Source organism: Rhinolophus sinicus, chromosome 5 (assembly GCF_057876585.1).
Source record: "Rhinolophus sinicus isolate RSI-liver-muscle chromosome 5, RSI-T2T, whole genome shotgun sequence".
Lineage (NCBI taxonomy): Eukaryota > Metazoa > Chordata > Mammalia > Chiroptera > Rhinolophidae > Rhinolophus > Rhinolophus sinicus.
The window spans coordinates 13,145,246-13,167,738 of NC_142505.1; the positions used below are offsets into that span (position 1 = coordinate 13,145,246).

At 54.2% G+C, this 22,493-nt stretch overlaps 3 protein-coding genes across 10 annotated transcripts in view; 1 reads left to right on the forward strand and 2 right to left on the reverse strand.

The window, feature by feature from the left end:
- TTC21A (tetratricopeptide repeat domain 21A) overlaps nt 1–9,335 on the reverse strand; it is a 32,785-nt gene extending 23,450 nt beyond the window's left edge. For all 5 annotated transcript variants that reach the window (XM_019727596.3, XM_019727594.3, XM_074312593.2 and 2 more), the window contains exons 1-6: nt 9,021–9,335; nt 7,661–7,790; nt 6,735–6,845; nt 5,911–6,077; nt 4,519–4,641; nt 2,479–2,636 (exon numbers count right to left, since the gene is read on the reverse strand). In XM_019727596.3, coding sequence (XP_019583155.3) covers nt 2,479–2,636; nt 4,519–4,641; nt 5,911–6,077; nt 6,735–6,845; nt 7,661–7,790; nt 9,021–9,335 — 1,004 coding nt within the window. The remainder of the gene's footprint in view (nt 1–2,478; nt 2,637–4,518; nt 4,642–5,910; nt 6,078–6,734; nt 6,846–7,660; nt 7,791–9,020) is intronic.
- On the forward strand, nt 9,266–20,451 carry GORASP1 (golgi reassembly stacking protein 1). Its single transcript, XM_019727601.3, has 9 exons — nt 9,266–9,396; nt 13,192–13,272; nt 13,844–14,047; nt 15,825–15,911; nt 16,034–16,164; nt 16,412–16,649; nt 17,443–17,563; nt 18,032–18,184; nt 18,426–20,451. Exons 1-9 carry the CDS (start codon nt 9,334–9,336, stop codon nt 18,680–18,682), a joined length of 1,335 nt encoding a protein of 444 aa, XP_019583160.2. The 5' UTR covers nt 9,266–9,333; the 3' UTR covers nt 18,683–20,451.
- The window catches only part of WDR48 (WD repeat domain 48), a 44,765-nt gene continuing 42,723 nt past the window's right edge, over nt 20,452–22,493 (reverse strand). For 2 of the 4 annotated variants that reach the window (XM_019727600.3, XM_019727598.3), the window contains one exon: nt 20,452–22,439. In XM_019727600.3, the coding sequence (XP_019583159.1) occupies nt 22,344–22,439 (96 nt within the window). In that variant the 3' untranslated portion in view covers nt 20,452–22,343. The remainder of the gene's footprint in view (nt 22,440–22,493) is intronic. The other 2 variants (XM_019727599.3, XM_019727597.3) reach the window with 2 other exon arrangements.

The following is a 22,493-nucleotide window of genomic DNA, read 5'->3' on the forward strand; positions in this document are numbered from 1 at the left end:
CCCCTTCTTTTAATAAAAGAACTCCCAAACTGGCGGGGCATATGGCTACCCAGAATAAAGACCACATTTCCCAGCCTCCCTTGGTACTTAGGTGTGACCCTGTGATTAAGTTCTGGCCAGTAGGATGTACATGAAAGTATCCAGTGTGATATCCAGTGGTGCCTTTCATTTCTTCTCTTTCCTCCTTCCTGCTGGATGGAGGGTGGACCATGTGAGAAACATCCTAGGAATGGTAGAGCAGGGAGGCAGAAGGAGCTTGGGACCCTACAGAGTTAAGCTGCCGTCCCGCCCTGGACCACCACCCAAACCTTTCCCTGAGATAGAAATAACCTTTTTTGTCACATATTAAATAACCTTATTTAAGTCACATATTTTGGGGTGTCTTTGTGACAGAAGTCTGTTTATATCATGACTAACACAGCCATGACCATGGTACCAGGGTCCAGGGGTAGGGGCCACAGAGGTGCTTGCAGCTGTAAAATGGAAAAAGCACCTTAGTTTCTACCATGTGTCATTGTAAAGATGCAATTTCTGATCATATTATGCAGTTTTCAAAATTCTGTTTCTTTATAGGAAGCTATAAAGAAAACTATATTTTTCAGTCTGGTCAAGGAATGGCCTTCTGCTTAAAGAGGGTTACTCTAATTAACATAAAATTATAACATGATTAGGCATCGTCAACATTCAAGGAGTTCTAACCATTTATGATGATTCTAACGGTATTGTTAACCTCATACATTTCAAAATTTAAAAAAACACACTTTTAAATGACTTATGGACGAAAGAAGAATCGGAATGGGTATCAAAAAATTCTTAGAACCAAATGGTACTAAAAATACTACACATAAAAATGTGTAGATACTGTTAAAATGGTACCTCAAGGGACAGTCAGAGAATTGAATGCTTGTATTCTAAAAGATTGACAATGGACGAGCCAGGCACCCAACTCAAGAGTTAGAAAATAACAACAGAATAACTCAAAAGGAAGTAGTTGGCAGGGAATAATAAAGAACAGAAATTAATAAATTAGAAAACAAATATATAACAGAGAGCATCGACAGAACTCAAAGCTGGTTCTTTCATAAGACTAATAAAAGAGACAAATTATTTTAATGTTGATGAAGAAAAAAAAAAGAGAGAAGGGAAAAATAACTAATATCAGGGATGACAAGAGAAACGCACCGAGAGAGAGCAGAGATGTAGAAACAGTGGGAGAATTCTGTGACCACTGCTAGCTGTGAAAGCCTCCGTAGGGAAGGCATTGGGGTGCTGGGCTCAGCCTGCTGGCACCAAACACTGTGTCCTCCACATGGGGGCAGCGGGAACTGGGCAGGGGGGAGGGTCTCATACACCCATGGTGTGGCCTTCAGGCAGGTGCTTCCAGATATCCTGTCGACCCAGGGCCGAGCCTCCAAAGCAAGCTCTCGACCCAGCTCCTGCCAAGGACACTGGCCAGGTGTCAACAGAGAGGGGACACTAGGGCCACACAGGCATTGCTTATGTGGGCCCCTCTGGGCTGAGCAGGGTGGGATCACTTTCAATTTCTTATCAGCACCTCTCTCTGAGACTCAAATTCCACTTATTACCAGAGGAATTATCATCCCTCCACAGGGATGGAGAGGTTTGTTTGTGTTTTGTTTTCTTCGGCTGTGCTGGACATTACCATACGATTTAGTAACAATTCACAGTGATGACTTGGCCATTCAGAAAAAAAAATAGTCCATTCACTCTTTCTAGGGGGAAAATTAGTATTATACATTTCAGAATCGCTTGACTTAAAACAAAGCATTAGAGCTTAAAGAGGTAAGCATCAGTTATCTAGAAAATTCCATCCTCAAAAAAACATCCATCGAACATCCCTCCCCCTGAAGCTGTCTGTATTTCTATTCACAATAAAAATGCTTCAGGCTCACCCTACACTTGGCGTCTGCCTTCCACGTCCCAACAACTCCTGAACTCTCCGGGGTCTTGCTGCCGTGCCCAGCCTCAGACTAAAAGTCTTCTCTCAGTCACCAGTGACCTTTCCCCTAAAGTTTTTATTTAAGTATATCACATCCATAGTTTTAAAAAATTAAACACTTGAGCAGTCCCTAGTCCCGTTCTCCCTGTACCCTCCCTTAACCCCCCCTCCTCAGAGGCAACTGCTTTTCACCCTGTAGCTCTTGTTGGTTTGGGTTCTTTGGCAGCTCCCTTCACCTCGCCCCTCAACAATATGCTTATACCTCTGGACATGCCTACATCTCGATTTGTCCATCGTAGGCCTCAGCGGCTGGCTTCCTGCCATGCAGGTAGGTGTTTAGTTTACATCAGTCTGCGCTTACCAACCCCCCGCCTCCCGATAAGATCCTATCAGTACTCACAACTCCTCTAGCGGCAGTTTTGACTTGTGTCTTGTTCCACCAAATACGCAGTATCTCCCATCTCCCCACTTTGTAAGATGGGAACATATTAGCGGCAGGGTGGACCCTCACCCCTTACCTGAGTCCTGTCTCTACCGCCTGCTCCCAGTCCTGCCGAGCCAAGAACAGTCGCATCTTTAGGACCAAGGCAGGCAGGAAGCTCCCTGAGGCCCCGGTCACCTGGTTCACCACCTCCAGGGCCCCTGAGTAGTTCTGCTGCATCATGTAGTACGTTGCCTGTCGAGAGCCCCAAGAGAAGAGCCTCCGTCAGGGCCCACGAAGGGTAGTGGGGGTGTCAGTGTCCCCACTGGGACAGGAGCAGAGCCTGACACATGGGCACTCAGAGTGACTAGTCCAGGTCCAGAGCGGTCTTGGGGTCCAGGCTGGGCAAGGCAGGGGCTGCAGGAGACAGCTGAGCCCGAGCAGGCCTGGGCTAGAGCAAGGCCCGGTGAGGCCCCACCGAGGAAGAGAGGTGGGGCCGCTGGGCACTTTCTAGTTCCACAAACGGCCGATTCATTTTCCTGAAGTTCATCACTGAAAACTGCTCACTGGAGCCCAGGGCAGTAACTTGGTGTCAGTTACGGTTTGCAGGTAACCCTGTCTATAGGAGGCTGCAGTGCTTTTTCTCTATCAAGGCCCACTGAGCTGGAGTTGTGGCCTCTGTGGGCCAGGCAGCCACCAGGTTCTCCTGGGGGAGTCATGTCACAGGTGGCTGAGGGGCAGAGGGCAATGCTCCTAAAAGACTAGAAACTAAACTCTGAAAAATCTGAAAGGATGGCTTATGTTACACCTACATACAGTAACTCTCCATGAAGAGACTTATTAAAAACAAGGGGAAGATATTTTAAATATTTATGTATAAATGTGTTCACTGCAGATTCTCTCTAAGTGCTCAACTGGAAACAATCTCAGTATCCAAACAATAGGAGACTGGGTTGACAAGTTACATTAGGTCCATACAATAGGGGACTGGCTTTATGCAGACATTCAAAATGACATTTGCTGATGACAAAATCTTACACGAAGAAAAGAAACCAAATGACAGATTGCCCTATGATTACACCTATGTTAAAGGAACGATATACATGTCCCACCCTGCAGTGGGGACTGTGTGTGATCCCCTTCAGGACCAGGAGAGTTGGCAGCTGGTGGCTGTTAGGGGAGACTCCCTCTTGGCATTGCCCATGGCTGAAGGGAGCTGCCTGGTGCCAGGTCACACCTCTCCCTAGGCGCGGGGCGGCCCACACCCAGCATCTTGTCAGTGAGGGGGACAGTTAGGGCTGTCCCAGCTCCAGAATTCCAAGGAGCGTTTTCCGAGTCCTTTGCTGGGACTGCTACCTGCCCAGCTTCTCCCTCTACCCAGGTCTGCTTCTTCTGATTTCCCCACAGGTGTTGGTCCCAAGGGTGCTCCCGGACAAAGCTTCTGCATGAGAATCTCATGGCGTCTGCTTCCCAGAAAACCAGCCTAAGGCATAGCTGACCCCATGCACAGAAAACAGACAGGGAGGCACGGCCCTAAAACATTAACATCAGCTGTTTTGGAGTGCTGGGCTCAGGATGTCACTTAACTCATCTTTCGACTTTTTTAGACTTCTGCTTTGTGAAATGCATATGTATTCATTTTATAAGAAAGACAGATACCAACAGAAGAGAATAAATGGATAATTTTTCTCTTAGATTGATTCAACGAAGGTCACACAAGAAAAAAAGAACTTCATTTAAATTAAGAGCAGAAAATCCAAAACATATCTCCGTTCTCTTATGGCCGACTAAGAGAATTTAACAGGTGAGAAGAGAACGTGTGAAAGAAACTGGCAGAGTAAAGGAGCAGTAAGTGAAACCAAAAGGCAAACAGACAAAGCCTGAGAGAGCTAAGGAAGGACAGACCCTGAGGAAGAGGTCCTGAAGACCCTATGCAGAATGACACAGAAACGCAAACTGAGCAGGGAGGAGGTGAGAATTGGAGTGGGCCCTGGGCTGCTATGTACCCTGACCCTCTCTGGGCCTCTATTCCTCATCCTCCAGGTGAGGTTCTGGCTTGAGGTGGGTTTCTGGCTTCAAAGGCCCAGTCAGGGATACCCACCCTCCCCTCCCCTGCGGTCCCCTCCCCACTGCTCACCTTTCCCATCAGCCCCAGCACATCTTTGGTGTCCTGAGTTCCTTGTTCCAGGTACTTGATGGATTTCTTCACAGTGTGGGGCTTGTCTGAGGTGAGGTCCACCCAGCCTCTCAGCACATAGCCCTGAGATAAGAACAAGATGAAAGATGAAGTCCATGGTCCTACGTAGTAGCCTCGAGCCAGCCTGCCTCTCTCGCCTCATGTCCACCCTTTGTCACTCCACACCCTGAGGCCCTGCCAGGCCCAACTGTTTGCAGATCCTGGGGCAGCCCTGCTCTGTCTCTCACTCCCAGTCCTTTTTACTCATTGTTCCTTGGCCTGGAATGTCCTTCCCAGCACACAACCCCTCAAACAATCCTTTCACCTGATTAACTACCATTAGTCTTTAAAAGTCAGCCTAGGAGGCCTTTTGTGACCTTCCAGGCTGAGGCTGGGCCCTCGCTGTGACCCCCACCGCTCTCTCACCCCTTACTTACCGAGGCATCTTTGCCTGTTTACCTTACACCTGGCTCGGGAGGCCCGCACGGGGCCCCAGGACAGGCCGCTCCTGCACTCTGCACACCGGGCCTGCATGTGAAGCCCGGAACGCCCTCTGAGCGCATGAGCAGGGGCCATTCTGACCTCAGGGGCCTTGCCTGCTCCCCTCCAGCCTTTGCCCAGCCTCTCTGGCAGACGGCAGGCCAGGCCTGACAGGGAAGATCTGAGGGGCTGCCCTGAAGCATCCCACGTGGCCTAGACCCGTGTGTCTCAACTCTCGTCCGTTATTGCGCTCCTAAGGAAAGTTTTTAGACAGTTGTTCCCTAATCATTCCCTTCCCCTCTAAGACATTTAAATGTCACAGACATACTGTCTATGTGTTGTATGTATATCTGTGTTTTATACATGAACAGTAAGATTTTTTTCACCTCAGAACCAAACTTTTACCCCCCTTGGGGGTGATCTGCCCCCTGCTGAGAACACATGGCTTAGACTGAGGCATCAAATCCTGCCCTGAGTGCAGACCCACTGCATGTGACATCCATGGTACGTGAGATCTACTGTGTGAGCAGATCACTACAAAGAGGACGTGTGTAGACAGGTCATCTAGTTTTTCAAAAGAACCAGGAAATGTGGACAGTTAGGTAAAAAATCTTCTCATTTCTAAATGTGAACATCAAAAATTTTAGAATATACAGTACAGGCCTCAGAACACCTATCTGCCCATTGGACTCCACACAAATGCCAGTGTATACTGGGCTAAGCCCGGAGACAACGTGGGTGGGGGCACCCGTGAGATCCAGGGTCTTGTCAGTGCCTCGGTGGGGCTCTCCCCCAGGCCCAGGGCCACCCTATTGTGATGTGTCGGGACACTACTTTCTTTGGCTGTTGCCCCAGGATGCCTGCGGCGAGTACCTCACTGGAGCTGTTGGAGAGCTTCAGCATGCGGTCGATGTACTCCCTGGCCTTGTCATGGTGGCCCATGAGCCAGAGGAAGAGGCCGGCATAGTACAGGGCAGTCCCGCTGGCCTTCTTGCGGATCTCCTTCAGGCTGCTCTGGAGCTCCTGAATTGCTTCTTGGTCTGTGAATCCCATAGAGGAGGAAGAGGGTAAGTGAGAGTGAGGAGGTTTGCCTGGTGCTACAGGGAGAACTGAGGGCCCAGGAGGTTGTGTCTGGATGCTCTGGAGCTCCCTCAATACAAGGAGCCAAGCACACACCAGCCTGGGGCCTGGAAACCAACAACACTGGCTCCTGAGACACCATGGGAGCTGCCCAGACCTGGACTCGGGCTTGCTGTCTGAGATTTATGCAGACACACCACACCCGAATCCCCCACCTCTAGCCCACAATCCATTCTAGGTGGAAATAGTAGTTTGTGGTCTCTTGGAATCTCTCTAGAGGAGTGGAGACTAGCAGTAGAATTATTTACATTAGCTAGATTTTGTCCGATGAGATCTTGGCAAAGGAAAGCAGGGTGTCTCCCCAATTCTTAGAATCTGGAAGGAGGAACCCTCCCACTGTCATGCTTTCTTCCTGTGGCTCCTACTCAACTGCGCCTGGGTGTGGGGTGATCTTTGAGGCCTCTGGGGGGAGGGGAGTGGCAGTCACTCCTCACTGGCCAACAGCAGCCGCAGTCACCAGGGCACACACCTTCTGCAGCCCTGGAGGGGCTGTGTCTCTGGAGTGGGGCTCTCTTTCCCAGGTGGGGCCAGGCTCAGCTGAGCATGGCTGCACTCACCAATGGTTTCACAGCTCTTGTGAGCATACATGAGGGCCATGGTGGAGCACAGGGACACATCTGGGTGACTCCGGATGCTCTCCAGGTTGCTGATGGCATCCTGAATGCGCTCTGCAAAGAGAGACCACATGGTTATGCTTTGGGGCTCTATGCCCAGAGGGCAGAGGGCTCCGTGGCAGATACATGGGAGTCCTTCTCAGGGTGACCCAAGGCTTGACACCACCTATCTTCACCCAGAATCAGAGGACTAACTGGTCCAAAAGGTTCCCAATGGCCTGAGGTCCCTGAAGACTGAAGTTCCCTGAAAAGACTGCTGGCACCGTGGTCCAGGCTGCCAAGGGCTGGAGGACTTGGAGCCGAGAATGTACCTGTGAGTACTGGCAGGGATACTTGTGAGGCTGAGATTTTTGGCTGGGGGTCAGTTCTGAAGAAGGACCTCAAGGCATTTGAGCCACCGATGACATTTACCCCTCCATGTCACGGATGTTGGCTATGGACAGCTCAGCCGGCCCCCGGCCCAAGACCACTTTCTGAATGTCAGTGAGTCAGCACCTGCACACGCCCACTCCTGTCCCTGCACCTATGCCACACCTGCCAGTACCCACACTCGCCACTTCCTCCTTTTCCTGCATTACTGGCTCTCAGCTTCCAAACCTGCGATTAGTTCAATAATCGTGCGGTTATCTCTCCACCCACTCACTGTAGAGATGGAGAAACTGAGGTGCAGCGCAGCAGTTGTCAACTCTCTGAGATCCCAAAGTCAACTAGATATGGATTGCACAGGCTTCGTGGATTAAGCTGGGGATGTAGGCACTGACTGTTAAGACTGTTTCTATGACTGGGGTAGAAGCTGGCATCCAAGTAGAGCCAAGTGTTAGTGTTAGGCTAGTGCCCAGGTCAGGAGACCAACACTGGTGAGTCCTTACCTTCCCTGAAAACTCCATAGGCTTTAAAGAACTGCAGCACGGAGTCGTTGCTGAACTTTTCCAGGCCCACGGCTGCTGCCTGCTGCACATGGCGGAAGTACTTTTCCTGGCTGTAGTAAATGATCCCAGCCTAAGGGAGGGAAGACACAGTTGCAGTAGCCCTTCTCTGTCTCTGTCCTGACCCTCTCAGGCCCCTATTGCCTGCTCCTCCTCAGTTCTGTAAAGGGAAGACATGAACATTCAGGCCACATCCTGATCTTCACCAGCCCCCGGAGCAGCTCCATGCAGTTTCCCTGGGAAGGAATTTGGAAGTGTTTGTTTTGGAATTATTGCAGATTCTGGTTCAAATGTGATAGAGAATTCAATTCAGGCTGTCCTAGGAAGGAACTAAAGAGAAAGAGAGAGGATCAATAATAAGAATAATTACATCAATAGTTGGTTACAAGTTATTGTGGGCTAACCACCTGCTGGAAGCTCTATCCAGGCTTTACATCCATTACCTTCTGCATTATCCTCTCCATACCTTCCCAGGTAAGGGAGCTGAAGGCCATGGAGACTGTGTCTTGACAAAGTCATGCAGTAACAGGGGCTGAGATTTCAAAGCAACTCTCACTTCCCCTAAGGTTGGTGGGTGCTGGGGTTGAGGACAGATGTGGTTGGATTGTAACCAGGCTGTGGGCTACATATAAGGGCCCAGACACCATCCTAAGGATCATAGGAAGTGGGTGGAATTGCTTTAAGCAGGGGGAGGGATGTATGCACATGTGTGTTTTTGCAAAGACCATTGGTTTTTGTGTATGTGGGTGGGGGCTGGGGGGACTGCAGGTGAAGGAGCTGAAGCAGAGGAACCTGTTGGGAGGGGAGCTGTTGCAAGTGCTTAGGGGAGAGATGGTGGTGGGCTTGGGCGAAGAGATAAAAAGAAGTGGGTGAACTCAGGAGACATTTAAGAACTGACATTACTTGCAGATAGAATCGGGGGATGGGAAACAGTTAAGGCTGGAGGATCAAATGGTGGTGGGGGACACAGAAGAAGAGGCACAGGCAGGGGGAGGGGACATGATGGCAAGATGATGGAAATGGGTTTTGGATGCATTGGTTTAGGAGAGCTGGGGCACAGGACTGGGTGAGGATGTTGATTTGGGGATCAGGGTGCACGAGAGCACCAGAGAGGATGCACTCACCAGGGAGAGTGAGGCGGCAAGGGGCGGGGACCGTCTGTAGCTGCCAGGGACCGCGAAAGGCGGGTAAAGGGGACAGCAGGAACTGTCAGAGGTGGCAGGAAAGCTGCAGGGCGCGGGGGTTACCGGGCTGGGGCGGAGAATCCTAAAGGGAGAGGTCGGGCAGGGTCTGGGCCACGCACCATAAGGGAGGAGTCATTGCTGCTCATCACCGGGCTCTCGCGGCTCCGAGAGCGGGTCTGGTGGGGCCGCGCGAAGCCGGATTCCCGAGTCGGGGTCCTGGGCACGCCTCTGGCTGCCGGAAGTGGGAGGTGCGCGCGTCCTTGGAGACGGAGCGGCGGGCTGGTTGTTAAGGGCGTCAGAGTCAGGGGTGGAAGTAGCAAGGCGCTCACGTGACCAGGATCTGGTAATCGAGCGCCGAGAGGGCTAGTACGCGCTGGTGTGGCTGGGTGCGCGCCGCGGTCCGGACCCCCGCGAAGGAGCCGGGCCTCCGCCATGGGTGTGGGCGCCAGCGCCGAGCAGCCCGCGGGCGGCGACGAGGGCTTCCACCTGCACGGGGTGAGTCGCCCCCGCGGCGCCGGTGACTTTGGCGGGGCGCCCGCAGGGACGCTCCAGTACCCCTGATCGCGGGCCCGAGAACACTAGCGGTGGGGTCCTGGTCCTAATGCAGCCTCCAGGTGGAGAGTGGTGCCCTCTTCCCGGTGGGAACTGCCCGCGAGAGGCGGCTCCGCAGCACTTCTGGCCCCCCGCGGGTCTGCGGCCGCTGTCGGCGCGGCACCCGCCCGGTGCCAGCTGTTCAGGAAGCCGGAGCGTTTCCTGGTCGTGTCAGGCCGCCCCGGAATGGCACTTTTCCCTGGTGAAGATTGCACCAGGTCCAGTCGTACGCCTTTGTAGACTTAAGTCGCATTTATGATCGCCTGCTGTGTGCAGCGCTTGGTGCTGGGCCTGGGGAGAGAGCCATCAACACCGAGGCTCCGGCGATCCCTGCTGGTGGGTCTGGGGTAACCAAGTGGACCCCAGCCGCGGGGGGGCCCGTCGGCGCGCATCCCGCCAGTCGTGGGGGGTCGGAAAGCCTTGCCGGACTCAAGGGCTAGTGCAAACGAGCCAGGGAAATTGGGAGAGGGAGAATGCCGCCGAATGCACGGGGACAGCGTCTGCAGCTGGGGTAGGGTCCCAGGTGAAACCTCGCGGAGAGGCGCGGTAAGGTTACGGCTGAACATGTCCTCTCCGTGTGGCTACAAGGAGGTCTGGGTGAGCAGTCCTGGGGAACGTGGAGATAGAGTGGGACTCCTCGAGTCTGAAGGTGAGGAGAGGGGCCCGCAGCCAGATGGAGATTTGGGGTCGAGATTTGTAGAGGGAGGGCCTGTAACGGAGGTGAGAGGGGCTGGAGGGACTCTGGCTGGAGTGCAGCGGGGAAGGACCCCTTTTCTCTTGTGCATCCTGGGAGGATGCAGAGATGGGTGCAAGCTCGTCAGTTTGGTGCCTGGCTGTTGCTTGGTTTCTGCATTGATGGGAAGCTCTGTTATCAGCCCTGGGGTTGGGGGGCGTCTGAAAGAAGGGGTTTTCTAAAGTGAAAGCCACCTTAGCTTCAGGACCCAGAGGTGACAGGATTTGTGCTTGGTGATGGTCTTTTTCTGGTGGACATCATGGTGAGGCACTGCACAGGAAAGGTGGACAATGGAATGCATCCAGCAGGAGAGTCTTCCAACAGCTTTGATGGCAAGGCAAACACATTGAGGATCTTGGCAAGCGGGAGGCGTGGCGCCATGGTGGAGTGAAGACTGGAAGGGCCTCTTGGAGAGACAGAGTGGAGAGATCCGGGGATTGGAAGTCTTCATTCACAAAAACAGGTAGTTTTCATCTGCGTTATGGCAGTGCACAGATAAAGCAGTGGAAGAAAAGACACTGTCCCTGTTCTCACGGAGCTTACATTTGGATGCCGGCAGGGAGAGAAGGGAGACAAACCAGAAATAGAAATATATGGTAGGTGGTGATCATTGCGAGGGAGAAAAATAAAGCAGGGCAAGGGGACACAGGGGTGATGTGTGGGTGCTGTTTTGGGTAGGTCTGGAAAGGCCTCTGATCAAGTGACGTTTAAACAGACACTTTGGAAGGAAGGAGTGGACAGTGCAGATGTTTGGGGGAAGAACATTCTAGACAGAGGGAGGCCCCGAGGACGGGTTGTGCTCGTTGTGTTTGAGGAAGAGCATGGAGATGGAGTGGTGTGGCTGTGTAAGGAGAGTGGTAAAGGATGAGGCCTGGCTGCGGGGACCTGCATCTTGTCCCAAAGATTTCGAATTTTGTCCTGACATGTGGAGCCATTGGGATGTTCTAAGTGGAGATGTGACATTATCTATTTGCATTTTTAAAAACTGAAGAACAAGTGTGCTGCCTTCTATAAATATTGGCGTCCCCACTGTGTGCCAGGAACAATGGAGACGTCCCTGCCTTCAACGAGCTTGGAGCAGTGGAGGATTCCCCCAGAAATGGCTGTTACAGGGCAGTAGTTAGGAGCAGGCCCTGGGTTGGGTTTCTTGGAGTCAGATTACTGAATAACGGAGTACTTTTCCTTCTCTGTAAATTGGGGGGTTAGTAAAAGGGTTAAATGACAGGTAAGGCAGGTGGTGCAGTCCCCTGGCAGCCAGCCAACCCTCAGGGAGTGGTAAGCTGCTGTCATTGTCAATCACATGAGGTTCTCTGATGGGGTTACAGTGGGGGGAGGGTTCTTGCTTGTGGGTCTGTGGGGTTGGGTGTCATGGGAACCCCCATGGGAAGGCCAGACAGAGGGCTGTGATTGTTGTGGGAGTGGGGGTGTAGTGGGGGTATGGTAGGCAGGAGCCATAGTGGGCGATGACAAGGCCCCCTGACAAGGGCAGTGAGTACAGCTAGACGGGCAAGGCCACAGGAGAGGGTAGGCAGACACTGGTTGGGCTGGTAGAGGGCCGGGCCTGGGGATGAGGGACCTGAGCCTCTGGACCTCATTGGTGATGGAGGGCAGCTGACACACAATGTTGACAATGGTACCAGAGGTGGAGTGGCTTGGGAGTAGCCCTGGGCAGGGAGCAGTACCTTCCCGCAAGCTATCCCTGATGAACTGTGCTATGGTTTTCAAAAGCCACCTTGTCCCAGCTTTCCCCTGAAAGGGTAGTAGCTCCCTGGCTGCAGCGCCTTAGAGCAGTTGCCTTGAGCCAGGCTAAGTAGGGCTCAAGTGGTTTCTGAGCCCACTCTTACTGGAAGCCATGGTGGCTTCTGGAGGTGGCGATTGGGCTCAGTTGGTGATGCTGCCAGGAGGGAGGACTGATTCCAGGGCAAACTGGCCTTGATCCGAAGGCTCAGCAGTGAGCTCTCCTTCAGCTTGGGGATCCAGGATTGGAGGGGCTGCTGGGTGACAGAAGCCACAGAGCCCTCCCCTGTCCAGAACCTGAGGCCACACGAGCCCTGTGCTCTTGGGCTGGGGCGGGCCATGCTTGTCCAGCAGGGCATCAAGCGCTCACAGCCAAAGGCCTGAGGGTGTGGGGCCCACCTTCAGGGTTGGGACCTGGGGATAAAGGCTGCATTGTTTGAGCGAGGCTCTGTAAATGGGGCCTTTGAGATGGATTTCTATGTAGAGGCAAGGCCTGGTTGTTGTGCTTGTGGAGGCAGCAGTGAGTTAAGGAGTTCAGGGCAGGGCAGGGAATGGATCTTGGAGGAGATGTCCTGCAAGGGAGTGGCTGCTAGGTTGTAAGGGGGGACTGGACACTGCTCTCTAGGCTCCCTGGCTGAGTCTCCTTCCTGCCCCTGGGGTGTGCAGTCTTCAGCCACCATTCCTCAGCAGCTCCCAACGCCTGTTGGACTGGCCCTGGATCTGTTACCACAGCGTCTGGGGTCCTCTGGGGTCTGGCCACAGGCTGCCTTCCCCACTGCCTTTTTCTGGGCACAGCCCTGGTCCCATCTATCCTGGGGCCTGTCCGCTTCTTCCACTGTGTGTTGGGCCCCCCTTCTTGTCCACAGTTAAACCTTTCTGGGAAACCTTCCTGGCTTTCCCCATAGGCCTGTGCCACCCGGTCTCCATGTGGCCAACTGGTAGCCCCCAGGGCCGACTGAGCTCTCCTGTGAGGCATCTCTGGAAGCATGTCCTGTGGATCAGGATCAGGAAAGAGCCATTTTCCTAGAGGAAAATTTGTGCCCAGGAAGGTAGCGAGACAGGATGGAGTTTACCTTGACAGTGGCCACGTGTGGCCTCTCCAGAAGAGTTCATGCCAGTGCATGTGTCTCGTCAGGACACAGGGAGTGGTGATGGTCTCTGAGATTGCGGGCTGGGGGCTTCATGGAGGCCACGGGCCTGGCGCGGTGACTGGCCTGTGCTTGGGACAGGTGCAGGAGAACTCCCCGGCCCAGCAGGCAGGCCTGGAGCCCTACTTTGACTTCATCATCACCATCGGGCACTCGCGGCTGGTGAGCTCCCACACCCTGCTTTGCTTTGCTGTGTGTGTGTGTCCTGCTGCCCCGCAGGAGGCCCCAGCCTGGTTCCTGCTTCCCTTTTCTTCTGGAGGGAGGCCCAGCCTCATCTCCCCTTCTTCCAGGGCTATCTTAGCTTGATTGGGGCCCTGCCCAATTCTCAGCTCCTGAGCTCTCAGGGGTGGGAGGGAGGCAATGGACTCTTGGTGGTGGCCACAAGGCCTAAGGGGCCTGCCCTTGGGGCATGAGATGTGAGGCTCCGGCCAAGGGCAGCTGAGTGGGGCAGCCCTGCAGTGCTCTGGACCCAGGAGGCTCTTTGCTTGATCTGTTGTGTTTTCTGGGGGGCTGAGGGAGGCAGGTTTAGCACTGCTTGGAGGTGGTAGGGGCCTCAGTAGCTGCTGGCCCAGACCTGGCCTGTGGACCTGGGCCCAGCCACTGCCCCCACACATCCCACACCAGGCCCTGCTGAGGCAGCTGGCCCCCAAGGCCCCATCTCAGATCTAGACGTATCTGAGGGGCTCGGCTGGGGCTTGGGGTAGGGCTTGGAGTCAGCCCCCTGCCCCCGCAGAACAAGGAGAATGACACGCTGAAGGCTCTGCTGAAGGCCAATGTGGAGAAGCCCGTGAAGCTGGAGGTGTTCAACATGAAGACCATGAAGGTGCGCGAGGTGGAGGTGGTGCCCAGCAACATGTGGGGCGGCCAGGGCCTGCTGGGCGCCAGCGTGCGCTTCTGCAGCTTCCGCCGGGCCAGCGAGCACGTGTGGCACGTGCTGGTGAGTGGGGTCGGGACTGGGCGCGGGTGTGGGTGCCACAGGCCAGGGGCTCTATGGGCAGGGCGTGTGGGGGAAGGTGGTGGGGCCAGAACATGTGGGGGTGTGTAGGAGTAGCTGCGGGTCAGGGTGGAGTGTGGGGGCAACTGAGCCGGACCAGGAGCCAGTGGGTCTATTAGAGGGCTCCCCAAGGGCAGGGTCTGGCCTCACTCATTCCAGTGTCCCAGAGAGGACAGCTCATCGCTACCTGCACATGGCTTCTTGTTAGCCATGTGACTTTGGGCACTTCTTACCCTCTATACTGTGGTTTCTGACATTGAAAGGTGGAGATACTATCTACTGGAAGGGTGGTTACTCTTCCAGAATGCTGCTGCTGCTTTTAGTCTTGTTTTCTCCCCCTTCTTCCGCCTCCCCCAACCCCCACACACGCCGGGTCAAGCTGTTGTTTCTCAGTCTAGTTGTGTGGGACACAGCTCCCTCGCCCAGGCTGGTGTTATGAGCCTTGTGCTCCCCGGGCTGCGGCAGTCGGTCGGCGATCGGCCAATCACAGCAGCCATGGAATCTCTTGCCTGCTGCAGGCCACTCACGACAGCCCACGGCAGCCCACGGCACCCCACGACACCAACCTCTGGCTGCTCACGGCAGCCCAGCTCCAGGGAGAGCCGTTGTTCACAATCTTAGCTGTGGAGGGCGCAGCTCACTGGCCACGTGGGAATCGAACCAGCGATCTCGGTGTTAGGAGCATGGTGCTCCAACCACCTGAGCCCCTGGGCCGGCCTGATTTTAGTCTTTATATATAGTGGTTTTTTTTTTTTTTTTTCTTCTGGTGTGTTCTATAGGATGCCAGTACCATGTGTTTTCTGGCAGGTCCTCTGAGAGCATCTTTGGACACTGGGTTGGTGCGTGGGGTCTGAACCTTAATGAATCTGAGTTTCATTGTCACAGATGGTGCTGTTAGTGTCTGTTCACAGACACACATGCACATGTGACATGTACGTCCACTGACAGTGCCCAAGTTCTCAAGAATGCTTGGTCTTATGGCTTGGTGGAAGGACTGTGCCCTCAGCTGAAAATTGGCTGATTTGGTTTCTAGCCTTTTCTAGTGCTCACTGACTTCTTGGGGGCGCCTTCTCAACCTTTTCAGCCTGCTTCCGTTTGTCCATGAGAGCGATGGGGGTGATGGTGCCAACCCCTTTGCATTTCTCTGGGAGATCAGGAGTGGTGGAGTTTTCCAAGGACCCTCTCCAAGGGAGGAAGCGAGCCTTGTACCCAGTTCTGCTCTCTGCCCTCACCTCCAGCCCCTGCCCATGGTCTTCAGCTGCACACCCTGCAGCAGTAACAGCAATGCAGTTAGGCACTTACTGTGGACCAGGGTGTGATTTTCATTCTTTACATGTATTATTTTTAAAATCTTCTCAGCAACCATATGTGTAAGCACTACATATCCTACTCTTAATTGTGGGGAAACTGAGGTCCTGAGGGGTTAAGTGGTTGTCCCTAGTCACCCAGCTAACAGTTGGTGGAGTCAGCAGTTGAACCCAGGTCAGATTCCAGAGCTCAGTGCTGTGAGCCATGCCGTGGCACTGCCCTCTGCTGGGCAGCCTGTGGACCTGGGGGAGGGGGAGAATTAGTGGGGGAGGTAGGAGAGTCCCCTGGGCCTTGGCCTGGGATTAGACAACAAGTGTCCCCACTACCTGGAGAGGCAGCTCCCCTGGCCTCTCCCCCCCCGCCCCCCCCGCCCCCCAGTAGCAAGGTCGATAGTTCGAGATTCTTTCCCCAGGACGTGGAACCCTCTTCGCCTGCCTCCCTTGCCGGCCTGCGCCCCTACACAGACTATGTGGTTGGCTCAGACCAGATCCTCCAGGAGGTGAGGAACCTGCGGCCTGACCTTCCCCAAGCCCCCTAGATGGGGTGTGGCGAGATGGGTGCTGTCTGTGAGAAGTGCCTCATTTTGCTGGGAGCAAGGCTCAGGCCCTCTGTTTGTCATAGTCTGAAGACTTCTTCACGCTCATCGAGTCCCACGAGGGGAAGCCCTTGAAGCTGATGGTTTATAACTCCGAGTCCGACTCCTGCCGGGAGGTGACTGTAACTCCCAACGCAGCCTGGGGTGGAGAGGGCAGGTACTTCCCATGTTCGGAGGGCTGCAGGGTGGGGCCCTGGTGGGGCCTTTGGTGGGCATGGAGCTCCAGAGCCCCATGGGGGGTGGAGGGCTGGGCCCTGGGCCCAGAGATCCCGAGGCTGACCATTGGCCCTGGAGGCACCCTTCCAGGCCCCTCACTGCCATTAGTGGGTGGGATGGCAGAGATAGAAAGGGCTGTGGGACAATGTAGGACAACTCCTGGATTGAATGTTTCTGGCCTTTGGCAGTCTGGGCTGTGGTATCGGCTACGGGTATCTGCACCGGATCCCAACCCAGTCCCCCAGCCACCATAAGAAGCCACCTGGTTCCCTGCCGTCTGGTACCCCGCCACCTGGTACTCCACCACCTGGTGTTCCCCTACCTGGTACCCTGCCACCTGGTACCTCACCACCTGGACCCACCCCCCAGGACTCGCTTGCTCCTCCTGGCCCACAGATGGGTTCCAGGCAGGATGACTACATGGAGGTATGTGGGGAGCACCTGGCAGCCGAGGGCCGAGGGGAGCTTCATGTCGGCAGAGGGGCCTGCCGGCCGGGGCGAGAAGCCTCTGGAGACTGCGTCACAAGGGGCCTGTCTGTGGAGCCCTTAGGAGGCCCATCTGCATCTGGGGCCCAGTGGGAGCACATGTGCCCATTCTGGGACAGTGGAACCCACTCTGGTTCTCCTGCCACTTAGGCCTGGAGGTGACGGTAACGACAAGGCACTGGTTGTCATTTCATTTCATGAGTGGGAAACTGAGGCTCAGAGGTGGGCAGCGCCTTGTTCCATGCCTCAGTGCATGTGGTAACGTTGGGCCAGGGGCTGGGCATCCAGAGCCCCAGTTGGGCTGGTTATATGGCCAAGTCTGCAGGGGAGCGCCCGTCTAGCCTTCATGGCCGCTAAGGTCACCTGGGTGCCTTGGGCGCTGGGCTCGTGCCTGGGGTCTATACCGGGGCACACGAGGGTTGCTCTCCAGGCACGCTGGAATTCAAGCAAGGCCTCTTCCTGTGGGTCATTGATGGGGCCCGGCTGGGTGGGCACCCGGGCTCCCCAGCAGAATGGAACAGTGCTCCGTCTACATGTGGGCACTGCAGGGGAGGCCAGCCAGGCCCTTCTGCCTGACCTCACATGACACGTAGAGGACGGGGCAGATCACCAAGGCTCTTTGCTCCTTCGGGCAGAGCAGTGCTTCTGGGGCAAGCGTGGGCTGGGGGTTTGGTTGGACTACACTGTCCCGACTGCCGTCTCCCTGTTCCCTCTTCTTCCCTCACTCCCCTAGGCCCTGCTGCAGGCACCCGGCTCCTCCATGGAGGGACAGCTTCTTGAGCCTGGGAGTCCTGGCCATGGCGTGCCACGTTCCATGGAGCCTCCGCCTCCAGTGCAGCGAGTCATGGACCCAGGTAGTGAGTGGGCCTTGGAGAGGCTGAGGAACCTGCAGCCCTGGTGCTGAAGGGGCCCTCGGCTCAGGGCTGGACTTCGGCGGCAGTGCCAAAGCCTTCCTCAGACCTGCTGAGCCCTTCTGTCTCATATGCACCAAGATGGTTGCAGGTGACCCAGTATGGATGGGGAGACTGCAGTCCAGAGAAAGGAAGTGGCCTGCTCAAGGTCACACAGCAAATTGGGGACAGAGCACGGTCTGGGCCCACTGCCACTGTGCTACTCCCATGATGCTCAATGCCAGGCCCCTTTCTTTCCTCAGAAACAGGCAGTGGGGAACCTCTTTGGGGTTGGGTGGGAGGCATCACCATAGGCTGAGATTAGCCTCAGGTCGGGCCAGATGCCCCAGGAACGGGGCAGAGTGAGCCCAGGGCCCCAGCCTTCAGCAGTCAGGGTTCTGTGCTGACAAAGAACTGTGCCCCTTCCCCTAGGCTTCCTGGACGTGTCGGGCATCTCCCTCTTGGACAGCAGCAATGCCAGTGTCTGGCCCAGCCCGCACTCTTCCACAGAGCTGACCGCCTCAGCTATCTCAGCCTCAGGGCTGGAAGACGTCTGCTCTAGCAGCGGTTCTCAGGAGCGTGGCGGTGAGTGGCTGGCCCCTTGTGAAGCCTTCGGGGAAGGGTTGTTGGGAAGGCTGCCCCCGGTGTCTCAGCGGGGTTAGCGGCTGGCCTTCGGGAGGAATACAGCCACTTCAAGGCATTTGTACACTAGATCTCTCTGCCTCCACCAACGCTGGGGTGGGATTTGGGGATCGATGGGGTTAGTGCCCTCGGCCACAGTGGCCCCGGGGTCTGCAGGCCTCCTCAGCCCCACCCTGTGTTTCAGGTGAGGCCACATGGTCTGGGTCAGAGTTTGAAGTCTCCTTCCCGGACAGCCCAGGCGCCCAGGCCCCGCCGGACCACCTACCCCAGCTGACCCTTCCTGACAGCCTCACCGCTACAGCCTCACCAGAAGATGGGCTGTCTGCTGAGCTGCTCGAAGCTCAGGCTGAGGAGCCGGCAAGCACACACAGTCCAGATTTTGGGCCACAGGCTGAGGCTGAGGGGGCACCCAGCGAAGCCAAACTCTCTACCCCCGAATAATGCCCTGGGCTGTGACAAGGCTCCTGGTGGCTTTTTGTGAGGCCCAGATGTGGGGAGGCAACTCAGGCCATGCTATGGGCCCAGCCCTTTGCCTGATCCCAGCCCAGTGTGTTCAGTTCCCTAATAACTGTGGCTCCGGTGATACGCAGGGACTTTTGCTAGCGGGGACTTTTGTATCCATTCAGACCGTACTGGTCTCCAAGAGATGACTTCCCAGCATTAATTCTGCACGATGGTCCTGGCTTTGGGGAATTGGGCACTTGTTTGAGAATCTCAAACATCCTTTTGGGGAAGCAGCTCCCCAGATGAAATGTTTTGGGGGAGCTAGGGTAGGAAAGGTGGCGTTGCTGCTTGTGTGGGCACGGAGCCTCACTGGGTAGGAAGAGGGAAGGGCACCTTGTGGCCATGCACCCTTAGGTCCAGTGCTGGCTCCTGCTTGGTCACGGGCTTGCCGGGAGACAGCAGGCTCCAGCCACGATCAGGCGACGATGGGGTGAGGGAGGAAAGGGTTGCTGTGGAGTGTTTGCCTGATTGCTCTGTAGAGGTTGCCTTGATTTTCTTCCCGCACAGCTCAGCCAGCTCTCTCTATACTGGAAGGCACCCCCACCAAGTCCTGGGGACCCCTGAAGCCCCACTTACTGTGTCTTCTGTCCTGTGCCCTCATCGCCTTGCTACACTGCAGGTGGCTCAGGCTGACTGCCGTGCCAGTCGTAGATGGAGAGGCAGTGACCTTGCCCACCTTCCCTTGGGGAGAAAGGCTGAGAATTCTGGGCCCTTTGGCAGAGGCTCACCTGTGCTTGGACCATGTTTCTTCTTCCCCAGGTCCTACACTCACGGACCTAGTAGCCCCAATGGTCACTCCCATCAGCTCCCAAACTTACACAATCTAAGTACACGAGGGATCCAGCCCAGCCCCCATGCTGAGTAAGTCGTAAATTTAAGTTCACCATCCTAATAGACTCTCAAAGCCAGTCCTGAGTGGATCTCTTTACACACAGCTCTCATGCAGGGGGGAATGAGGGCCCTTCTACTCTTTCCCATAGTGTTGGGGTGGGGGACCCGTTCCTCCCACCACCAAGTGCCCCGGGAGGCTAAGGCTAGGTTGGGTATTCTGCTCCGCCCAGGGCCTGCAGGAAGACAAGGGCTCCACGCAGACAGCCCGTCATCAGCTAAAGTCCTCCAGCCTTGGCCAGTCCCTCACCTTCCCACTCCTTGCTGATTACCATGAAAGCCGCCTCTGTCCATCTAAAGTCTTTCGTTTGCTGCCTGATTTATAATGTCTGCACTTACAAGGACATGGAGAGCTTAGGCCGATTGGACAAGGGCCGTCTGCTCTGCAGGGCACAGACCCAGTATATGGAAGGAGGACCCCAAATCCGTGAACACTTTTAACTTTCTAGCACTGTGACTGCATTTAAATTAAAGCAAGCCCTTGTCAAGCCCACCCGAGCAGCTGATAAGCCTTGTGTGCAAAGCCAGTGCTGGAGTCTGGTTCCTGGATGGTCTGGGAGCCCAGTGTCCGTCCGCAGGAATCCAGGAAGTAGGGCGGCTTCCCTGAACGAGCCTGGCAGTCTGACCCAAAGTCCCCCTCCCCCAAGGAATCTGGCTCTTCCTCACATTTACACACGCCCCTCCCTAAATTGGGGGACAAAATGGGTATTAATGCTAATGACTTCCAGGGCAAACACGAAACCAGAGGTTTCTTAATTTCTATGTAATCTATTATGAAGGAAAATGACAAGTGAAAAAAATAAATGTGTACTATGAAATATTTTAACTAAAGCCTTTATTCTATACAACTGTGAAATACAGACTTTTGCCCTTTTGGCATTGCAGACTCAAATTTTCTGAAAATGGTTACTGGTTTGACTGGAAGAAAGTACAACCATGCTGGGGGTCTGATCTAGGGCAGGAAGGGAGCGCAGCCACCCCTCGAGGCTCCACACACAGGGCAGAATGGCCCAGCAAAACCCATTCCTTTAGCCCAAGGGCCCCTCATGCAAACACAACTGATGGCTGGTAAATGAGGTGTTTTTTTCCTTTTTCTTTTTTTGACATTAATTCACAACCATTGCTAAAAAATGTGCACCAAATAGCGCACTGTAGTATCCAACAGATAGAAAGAATTTTTTTAAAAAAGAAGCCGGTTGCTCTCTACGTAAGGGAGAAAGACTCGGTAGAGACGTGACATGTCTCTGCCGCTTCTTGAAAGAGCCGGAGGCTATGACATGTCCACTTTCCAAAGGAGGCTGACCAGCAGTGAGGGAACCCTGTCTCTACAGTTGTGCGATCAGAATGTCTCAAACAGTAAGGTCTGGACCCAGGCCCATCAGCTGCCTCTAGCTGAACCTGTGAAGATGTAGAAAAGGAAAAAGCTTCCCCGCGCCCTCCCCAGTCCCTGCTGCTGTGGCGACAGGCTGCACACAAGCTGGGGAGGCAACTGGACTGGAATCAACTGCCCTCTGAAGGCACTTGTGCTTCTGGCTTCACACAGGAGGCTTGTCTCATGTAGTTTCATGGGGGTGAACCATTGTTCTGGTCTGAATACAAATGACCTTGGGGAGAATCCAAAGTGTGTTTTTCTGCCAAAAGTTGAAGTGTTTATCCCCAATAAGTTATGTTCTGTACAAGATCCAAATGATTCCATGAAAGCTTTAGATTGTTAGAACAGTGAAAAGAAATCTGCGCACAGGTATAACAAAAACCTGCATATAAAACCCTGGAAACAAGTATGCGTACCTCCAGGATGTGAATATCAAATTAACTCACCATGATATCCGTTCACTCTGACACCAGGAGTTTTAGGTAGCATTTAAATGAAATTAAAATTTCATCATGGGCTTAAGTTTTGATGGTGTCGTGCTGCTCTCACCCTGTGACGTCACCTAGCTCTGCCAGTAAATAAAATAACACGGTAGAGGAGGCAGTAAAAGCGCTGCCCCTCCCTGTGGCTGCCGCACGGTCCGGGGGCTGTGGCATCAGCGGGCACAGGCAGGGCATATTCTGGCCTGGCAGTCCAAGTGCTATGATCCAGGCCCTGGAATTTCACCAGCTCTTCCACAAGAACACATCTGAGATGCAATATTAAAAACAAGCCCAACAATAATCATTTATTATGAAATGGGCTGACTCTTGAATTGTGCAACGGCAAGTTCCTGTTAAAAATAATTGTCTTAAATGGTGAAAACAAATTTTTTCTTTTTAATGACAAACTTGGAAAAAGCCTTCAAAGGTACTGCATGAATGGAATGTACTCTCTTAGAAAAGCTACAATGTGTGGGTTTGAAGTTGAAACATGGTGACAGATGTGGCCCTACCGATGTGTCCCTAACAAGTGCTAACAGACAAAGATTAGGTCCTTTGAAATAAAAGGAGGAAGCCGAGTCTGCACTGGCCTGTCGTCAGTTCTCTGTACATCTCATAAGACACGGTCTACTGGGGGCGTTTCTGCTCTCTCTGCCTCCCTGGGGACAGTTTAATCTACACAAGGAGACTGGTTTCTATATTACATCTCGAGTAGTCACTTCAACTGAAAGAGAATCTCGGTCCATACCAAATCGGCCGTTAGAAGTCTTGCTCCCGCTGGGGCTCAGTGGGCTTCCTAGGACTACTCGGGGCCATAGAGGAAATGAATACCCAGGAGCATTCGTTCACCCACCCTTCACGTGGACTTCTGCCGGTAATGGAGGGTGAGGTCCCCACCGCTCTTCCATATGAAGTGTTTCACTGTTCGAAGGTCCATATTTGGATCCAAAACCTGAATAGCAAATAATAAAAACTGTGAAAGCCTCTAATAGCTAAGACCGTAACT